The sequence below is a fragment of the Aethalodelphis obliquidens genome, unplaced genomic scaffold (genome assembly GCF_003676395.1).
Source record: "Aethalodelphis obliquidens isolate GAN/ISIS:26980383/991018 unplaced genomic scaffold, ASM367639v1 scaffold38, whole genome shotgun sequence".
NCBI classification, from domain to species: domain Eukaryota; kingdom Metazoa; phylum Chordata; class Mammalia; order Artiodactyla; family Delphinidae; genus Aethalodelphis; species Aethalodelphis obliquidens.
The window spans coordinates 1,628,256-1,637,992 of NW_020837982.1; the positions used below are offsets into that span (position 1 = coordinate 1,628,256).

General features: G+C 38.8%; 1 protein-coding gene across 1 annotated transcript in view; it reads right to left on the bottom strand.

Annotated features, from left to right (window-relative positions):
* PSMD11 (proteasome 26S subunit, non-ATPase 11) overlaps window positions 1–9,737 on the bottom strand; it is a 30,164-nt gene that overhangs the window by 19,283 nt on the left and 1,144 nt on the right. The window contains exons 2-3 of the mRNA XM_027130306.1: window positions 8,275–8,376; window positions 2,655–2,779 (exon numbers count right to left, since the gene is read on the bottom strand). Coding sequence (XP_026986107.1) covers window positions 2,655–2,779; window positions 8,275–8,376 — 227 coding nt within the window. The remainder of the gene's footprint in view (window positions 1–2,654; window positions 2,780–8,274; window positions 8,377–9,737) is intronic.

Consider the following 9,737-nt stretch of genomic DNA (forward strand, 5'->3'; position numbering starts at 1 on the left):
TAGAACCCATTGTATATATCAACAATACCTCAAAAAAAAAAAAAAGAGAAGAATTAGAACCCAAACTAGATGGCAGCTGTACATAGAGAACAAATATAAAAAGAGGTGGAGAACAGAGATTGAAGAAAGTTGCACTGACAGAATTTAATAAATGGCTGGATGTTGATGTTGCCATGTTGAGTTTGAGGTGCAAGTAGCACCATCTGGATGATTGATAATTTATTCCAAAACAAGCAAATAACCTATAATCCACAAAAATTACTGAAAGAAGACCTGCTAAGTGGATTAAGATCTCACTCTTGATAAAAAGCTAAACTACTGTGACTTCCCTGGTGGCACAGTGGATAAGAATCCACCTGCCAATGCAGGGGACACAGGTTCAATCCCTGGTCCAGGAAGACCCCACATACCACGGAGCAACTAAGCCCGTGCGCCACAACTACTGAGCCTGTGCTCTAGAGCCCGTGAGCTACAACTACTGAAGCCTGCGCGCCTAGAGCCCGTGCTATGCAACAAGAGAAGCCACTGCAATGAGAAGCCCACGCACCACAAGGAAGAGTAGCACCGCTCACCACAGTTAGAGAAAGCCTGCACACAGCAACGAAGAACCAACGCAGCCAAAAATAAATAAAATTAAATCTTAAAAAAAAAAAAAGCTACACTACTAAACATCAAAAACAAAAGAAACCAACAGCTCTTACTCAGCACTAAGATGACACTGACAATAAAATGACACAGTACCTGAGAGTGTTTCCTTTCACCCTAAGATAAGGAAGAAAGGTTTCTAGTTGACAAAAAAGTAACGTGCAATGAACAATAGCAATGTACACACACAGTTAAAAGGAAGGCCTCTCCAGACATGGAATACATGACAAAGGCCAGTAAAACCCACTAGCCAATTACAGGAGAGCACTAAATTATGATTTCAATAATTTAGATAAAGGAGTAGAACTGATCATTAAACAACTGCAGTTCTATCCAGAGTCAACTCTATGTTATGGGAAGGGACAAATTCCAAGACTTCAGCGTCAAAGAAGCAGCTTGGATAATTAGTTTTTTCTGCCTAAAATGTTCCAAGTAACATTTATTAGTCTGTTTCAAGCTAATACTTATTGGTCAGCCCATTCTAAGGCATCCTAGGGGACTTCCCTAGCTGTCCAGTGGTTAAGACTCCATCCACGCTTCTTCCAATGCAGGGCGTGCGGGTTCGACCCCTAGTTGGGGAACTAAGATCCCACATGCCGCATGGCGTAGCCAAGGAAAAAAGAACAAGGCATCCTAATTCAAACAAAAGATGGGGTGTCACTTTTTCATGAGAACAAATACAATTTAAAAAAAAAATTAGGGTTAGATATAAGAGTAGTACCCCTTAGAAAAATCACTTTTTCTTTTAAATTATTCATAAAAATAATTTTAATGCTCTGGTTCAAAAGGCAGCTATCTACATATCTATTTTTGATCTACTGTCATGAAACACAGTTCTCCCAGAAACAAATGAATTTGAAGAATTCACTACAGATGAATTTTCTACAATGAAGTTAGTTTATGGTGTTTAAACTAGGTTTCAAAGAATCATTAAGGCAAGAAACCAGATTTTACAAAATGGTTTTTGTAAAACCATTTTACATGATTTCAAAGTGAGATCCATATGTCCTAGGTTTCTGAAGTTCCCCATTATTTACTCAATATGCCACTAAGCCCCTTCATATCTTTTACACCCACAGAGGCTATGGCAAACAATGAAATATATATATATATATGTGTACATATATATATAAAATAAACAACTACCAATTCCTATCCTTGCCTTTATACCATCTGACGTTTTATATATTTATTACCTGCCTTCATCATTAAAATATAATTCTCATGAGAGCAACAACTGTATGCTGTTACAAATGAATCCCCAGTATCTATAACAGTGCCTAACACGTAGCAGGCACTAGTGAATGCTCATCAATAAATCTACAGAAAAGACAACAACTATAGTCTCCTACAAACAGATTCAAGCAACCACCATATACCCTGCTTGAATCTGTCACTTTTTACAGAATGAATTTTAACTTTGGTAGCGTCTCCTTCTCCTGAATTGCAGACAATACAGCTACCTTTGAAGAATGGGAAGAGGCTCAGTGATTCCAAAGAGGCTCTCTTCAGTGCAGCTCAGGGTCTAGTCTGAACTCACAGACGACATGTACAGGTATACCAGTCACTTCTGCACACACAAGACGAAAACAGATGGATGCTCACCCCTCAATAAAGGCATAAATGCAGTACAAGACATGCCAAGAAGGGATGCCACAAGACTTAATTAGTGCTCACAAGGAGCTTTGTGACACAGAATGAAAGGTACCACAGACACAGAAAACATTACAAAGGTGTGGCAATACAATACCTCAAAGACAAGAATCAGTTTGTGACCCTGATGTAATGAGGATTCCAGGGACCACTGACAATCTCCACTTACAAAGCAAAGCATGGAACAGACCCAAAGTATCAAATGCCCTGTAACAAAGAGAAACTGACATGATAAGTCCTGCGCTGTCCTCCCAGTTGTCCCTTCCACATTAGTACCACAATGCAGGCAGGCACTTCTTTCACTGAAACAACACTTTGCTCCACAGTGTCTACCTTCTGTCATTAAAGTAGCTCACCTCCTGTCCTGTAGCTGCTTCCATATCAAGAAACAGATCAAGAAGAGATCGGACCAGACGAGCTGCTTTAGCCTTGCTGATGGAATTCAAGAAGGGTCGCACATACTTCAGCAGTCCTCCAAGCTCTGTGTGGAAGGCAATTCAGACAGGAAAAAGTACACATCAATATTAAGGACAAAATACCCATTAAAAAATGACCCAAGATCATAAAACCAGTAATTATGTCTGGAATCAGTCAAAATGAAACTTAGTAGGAATTTAAAGCATTCTTAGCAGGTAATGGAGTAGCAAAAAAGTTAACATATACCAAATCTGTATCCCATTCCCCACTCAGCCTCTGGAATACTGTGAGGGTCCTGGGAAAAGCTTATGTCTGTCTGCCTCATGAGTACAGCAAAGTACTCACACTCTCAGAAAACAGTTTTCTAGAACACAAAATATGCTATGCCTCTTCCACCTTAAACAAAATTACTTCCCCACAGCTACCAAATTTATCAGGTTATAGGAGTTAAATTTTTTTTTTTCCTAATTTCCAACCAAGTCTGTCTCAGCAGTTCCCCTTAAACAGAGATTTTTCAATTCCAGGTTCCTTTTTTCCTCCCTTCCTGAAGTAATGCCCAGCTTAGTCTTTTACCAATATAATTTCCATGGCACTCTTCTGAATCAACTTTTCACATAAAAGTTAGGGTGTTTGTCCCTTAAAGTTATACTATAACCTTTTAAAATTCCTCATTAATCGGCAAAACCTAAGTCTTAAACTATGACAAAAAAGCCATCAACCACAGAGGTTCTGCCCACCCCTTATGTAAGAAAAAAGGGTGGCACAGTAGTCTAAGGGAGCACCTTTAGAAACAAACGTGAAAATTAGAGAATATGTCAACTAAACAACTAAGGAAGTTCTTTTGGAATGTAGGTTAAAATTACTTTAGTGCCACTGCCTCCAACTGTAGACTCATCCTCCTGAGAACTCGAATTCAGGGCAAGCAAGCCTCCCCCTCCTGAGAATGCTAATTCAGGGTCCTGAATCCTCATCTGCCTGCACAGTCACAGGATACATGAGACCGTGTCAGGTATAAAAGGAACTTTATGCAGAGTGGAAAAGTTCATCTTTCCCTTCACTCCCCAGTACTGACCTGTGAATCCCACCGTCTAAGATTTTTTTCCAATTCTGCCACTCCATTCACTCCTGTACTGACTACACACACGCCTGCTTTCAGGCCTCGCTCATGCTGCATTTCCACCTGGAATCCCTCCCCATCACTTCGACCTATGTAGATCTTAGATATCCTTGTAGGTCCAGCTGAAGTCCTAGTGAGTCTTCCATGCCAATGCCAGGCTACACTGATTTCTCTCCCTCAAATTACTTTTGCATTTATGCAAACTTCAATTACGTTATATAATCATAGTTTTTTAAAAGCAGTCTAGTGCAATGTCCCTTCTGAAACAGCATTTCCCTCTATGCTTGAACAAATCTAAACACTCCCTAGTGACAGAAATATTCAGAAAGTAGACGATTCCAGTGTTGGTCAAACTAAATTGTTCTTTTCTGAAACATGATTCTATACCCTCTTTCCACGTGGCTTCAAATATTTGAAGGTAACTATCACTCATATCTCCCTAACTTTCCCTTTCTCCAAGCTAAACAGCTTTAACTATTTCAACTGTTCCTCCAATGTCCTGGTTTCTAGATTGCTTGTCACCTTAGTTGCCCTCCTCTGAATTAACTCTAGTTTGCAAATGTACCACTTGTGGTCCCCAGAACTGAATCAACGTTCCATGTAGGGTCAGACCAGTAGTCATGGCTTAATTCTTCTGATTGGACTGCCACATGTAACACAAGAAGCATGTTTTGCTTTTGCTAATAGCACTCTTTGTTCAGACTGAGTCCATAAGGTCTTTTTGCATAGAGAGGTAATTCCCCACGTTCTTCTGTTTTGATAAAATAGTTTAAGTATATAACTTTATACCTTCCACACTGAATTTAATCTTGCTGGCTTTGACAATAACTCTGAATCTTAATTCTGTTCTCTACTGTACTGAATCATCTACAAAAATAAGCACACCTTCTGATATGGCTTTAGCTCTACTGCCAGAAACTGACCAGAAGAACAAGGACAGATTCCTATGACATGATGCTAGACACTTCCCGTCAGGTCAACAAATGATCCATTTGTCATGGCAAATGTTCAAAGACCCTGCTTACATCAGTTATGTTGTCTATATCATTCTTCCTATCCCAGGGGTTGGCAAACTTTTTCTGTGAAGGACCAGACAGTAAATATTTATGGCTTTGTGGGCTATATGGTCTCAGCGGCAGGTACTCAACTCAGCCAGTGTAGTACAGAAGCAGTCATGGGCAGTATGTAAACAAATGTGTATGGCTATGTTCCAACAAAACTTTATTTACAAACACACTTAGCAAGCCATTGCCTGTGGAACCCTGCAAATCTGCTGTCTGATAAGGCTAACCAAAGAGAACCAAGGTGAGTTTGGAATAACCTTTTCTTAATAAACTCACTGCTTTATGTGCTTAAAACCTACTTATCAAATAATCTGTCCTGGAACTTTACTGATGATTACCAGTTTACAGTGTCTAGAATTTATTCTTTTCATTATCTTTTTGAAAAGTGGAATAATGTTTTGCCCATCCTCAGTTTCCTTATACCTCTCCACCCTCCATGATTTTTCTCAGAATAACAGTGGCTCTATAAATATATCTGCTACAACTATTCTTTTGATATTAAAAGACAGTTGTCAGAACCTAGAAACTTGAACTTATTTAAAAAAGACTACCTGCTCTCTCTTCTCTCACCTACTTTAGCTTTAATTCTCTCTTTCTAATGTTATTTCTATCTTTTTCTTTTTGAAAATCATTTTCCTTCCTGGAAAAGGCAGAAGTGAAACATGAGCTAAGGAGTCTGCCCTTCTCTCCAGCACTTGCTAGCATTACAGTATCTTCTCCAAGTTATTCTTCTAACAGAAAAACAAATGACCTCTTAGTTGCCAAAGACTCAGTTCATTTTCCATTTTAGTCTATTACTGTTTCTTAGTCGTTCTTGGTTATATTCCGTTTCTTTACATTTTCACACTGATTTTTTTTTTTAATTCTTATAGAATCATACTGAGTTTTCCTTCTATTCTTACTGAAATTATTTGCAACTGTGTGACCAGAACTTCCTTTTCAGAACCTCACAGAACTCAACACACTCCATTAAGAGTCTCAGGCTATGAAATCTGCAGATCCTGAGCCTAGGCATCATGTCTGATGATGAACACCACTACTTTCAATCACTATTCTGCATCAGACACTGTCTTATTCACTAATTCCCAAGTGACTGATGTCCATCAGGGACCCTACCTTAAACTTTTTGAGTAGAGTACTTAGCACAGTGCTAGCCCTATATTAAATGCATAACAAAACAAAATTGGAAATCAATGGAATAGAAATATTTTCTGTTCTCGGGGAACCCAAAAATCAAAGGAAACAACACAAACTGATCAATTATTAATAGCAAAGATAGGTAAATGAGTGTAGGCCCCGAAACTTCCTTACTATACCTGTCAAAGTCTTTCTTAGAAAACAATAAGTAACCTGGAAATGTTTTTTAAAGTTCTTATGATTCACCTGTTAAATTCCACTAAGTTTCCCTGTACACTTCTAAACTTCTCAGGTAGGTCACAGGGAGGGGAGGGCAAGAAATAAGGAGAGAGTAAAGCATGAAATAGTAACTTCAAGCAAAGCAGTAACATTTTTGGACAAATTTTCTGAAACACTGACTATACTACATGCTGTTTTTAATTATCCATTCTACTTGAGAAAAACAGACATTTGGATCGTTCAACAACAGAAAAATCATTTCAGGGAATTCCCTGGCAGTCCAGTGGTTAGGACTCTGGGCTCTCACTGCCAAGGGCCCAGGTTCAATCCCTGTTCAGGAAACTAAGATCTCAAGAGCCATACAGCGCAGCCAAAAAAAAAAAAAAATCATTTCACCTGGTTTTCTAATTCTTTCAGGAAAATTACCTTATTAATTATATTTCATGTGGACTAATGATCAAAAGTGTTTTGCAACCCCAAGCTCACATTAACTGACAGGCAAAAGAATCAAACATGTTAAATAGGAGGGAAGTCAGCCTAAAATGAAAAAACCACCACCTACCACTGATAACTCATAAGTGGATAACTATGGAAAGCAAATACTTCAAGGTCATGAGCTCTGAAATAGGACTACATGGATTCAAATTCTGAGTCTCCCATACTAGCTGAGTGCCCTTAAATAAGATATTTAACTTTTCTGTGCTCAGTTTCCTCAGGTATAAAATAGGTAATAGTTGTTTATACCAAGTTGTTTCGAGGATTCAATAAGCTAAATCCTGTTTGGGCTTAAAACAATAACTAGTTCATAATAAGCACTCAAAAACGGTTTTTCTCATTACAGATATTTTTAATGATATTTTTTTTTTTTTTTTTTTTTTTTTGCGGTACGCAGGCCTCCCACTGTTGTGGCCTCTCCCATTGCGGAGCACAGGCTCCGGACGCGCAGGCTCAGCGGCCACGGCTCACGGGCCCAGCCGCTCTGCGGCACGTGGGATCTTCCCGGACCGGGGCACGAACCCGTGTCCCCTGCATCAGCAGGCAGGTTCTCAACCACTGCGCCACCAGGGAAGCCCTTAATGATATTTTAAATAAGGTACAAGATTCATATAAATACATCCTCCCAATTTCATACAACTTTATTCAACTTTCTATTGACTGAGCCTAATAATTAATGTTATCATCCTTAACTGGAAAAGATTTTTGTTTTCAAGTTCAAGGAATTTTGCTAACTTACACGTATCATCCTTTTGGATAACAACATAATTTGGGGGAAAGTAATTCACGAGATCAACCACGTTTAATCCATTCTAATCAGATAAGCCCTAAATTCACTTTAAAGTTGACAAAAATCATCCATTTTAAGTTTAAGCAGGCTACTCTCTAAATACTATTGTCACTTTACTGGTCAAAAGCCCTTCCTTGTCAACAAGACTCTCCTTCTAAGGACACACCCATCATCAGAATATCATCTCGAGCTTGCAAAGTCAATGGTTCAATTACAACTAGAATGTTTGGGCAACAACAGGCACAAAGCCCTAGGTACCAGTGGAGAAATCCTGGGAAGGTTCTCTCCATTTAATGTCTTACTCATTGTGTATCAGACAGCAAAGCCACTTCCTTGGACACAAAATGCCTAGTCATTTTGAAGTCAGGGGCCTAGAGTCACTATCCACCTTAAATACATCACAGCAGCTCCATGAAATCACCGAAGGCTGCTACTGCCCACATGTAAGGGAATGCAGTGAAAATCCGAACGAGAAACAAATCACAGGTCACTATATTCCAAAAGAAACAGGATTTTTTTTCCTCATCTGCAGAACAAAAGTCTTCAATGAAAGAAGTGAGTGTAAAGGTCTCTTAACTTCCTGATAGAAAACTAAAGCTCAACAAGTTGGCGATAAATGAATTACACTACCAATAAACTGTATGGATGCATTCCTATGTTCTCTCACTCCAACCAAAAAAAAAAAAATTTCACGCAGCATTTCAGGTAAAAGAAAGCAATCCACTTGTAGCACTTACCTGCAGCTTGTCCAGTCTTCGCCAGGAGAGACCCCAGTTCCAGGATGCTCTGCTCTTTGACCTGCACTGCCTCCTCATCATTCTCCTGAATGTCACGCTTCACTGGGAGAGGAAAATGCAAACTCTCTTAAAATTCTGACAAAAAATGAAAACTAAGGGAAATTTCACCCTCACAAGACCAACTACAAACTCAAACAGTTAGCAAAAGACAAATTCTAGATAGCTTTTAAAAAAAACTCTAAACAAGAAAAAGTAAAATGATCATGCAGCACATGTCCCATGTATATCATAAGAATAGATTCCTCTCTTTTGATTTTAAATGTGCCTTTTCATTCTACCAATTAGAATTTCCCTTACCCACATACATTGAGATTTCTGTTGCTGTCACTTGGTTAATGCAAAATTCAAACAAGTTCTTCCAGTTGTGGTGGTAAGCCCCATGCCAGGAACTATGTTGTGTGAAAATATTAAACATGCCTGTCTGTGCTTTACCTGCCACAAACTAAAATCAAATGACCAAGTTACTGATAACTATAAAGTCAAAAGTCTTTCAATAAACTTTAGGCCTGTGGAGGGCCTCAGCTGATGGGTGTGTTAGGGATAAATAATTCTACAAAGCCATTCAGGAAACATAACCCTGTCAAAGCTCCAGTGTGATCCTTAGGAGGGAATGCTACTTTAAGGGATTCAGGACCTGTTAAAATAACTTTGTGCTATGTGTCCCACTTCCAACTGTTAATAACTATTCTACCACTCAAACACTGGACAGCCTCTTCAAGTTTGTAGTGATAATTTTAGCAATCATCACTAGTTATCACTTCTCTCACAAAGCATCATGACTTGACAAAAACCAAGATTTTGATACTCCATGATGGAGTCCGGAAAAAGTAAGGCTGTCAACCATCATGACTCAAGCTTGTTCTAACAGGAAAGTTTTCAAGGGAACTCCCTCCTAATATAGTGGGCAAGCAAGAAATACTCTAATTATAATGTTTACCATAATTCACACTTTATATTAGGCAATAGGCACAAAAAATAAAATAAAATCCATGCTTCTCACATTAGTTCTAAATATTAGTGTGTATTCACAGGAAGAAAATACACATTGAAAATGACTCTGGTTCTTAACTATAACTGACTTAAGTCAAGATGAGAACTTCAAAAGGAAACACCCTTTATTTACCAATATCATCCATTCACTGATGCATCTTAACCCCCACTCCCTCCCTTTTTCTAGTAACCCCAAAGATAAAGACATCAAGATCTTGTCACTGTCCTTCCTCCATGAAAGTCGGGAGTACCAAAATTCAACGGACTAATGAGTTGACATAAAAGCCAACAGCCTTGAGGTCCCACATACACGTGCAAACTACTTGTTGATTCAACCCGAATCTTCTCAAGCTACATTAAAAAAAGATCACACTACATGTGCATTGAAGAGCTAGCCCATGCCCTAACTGAAC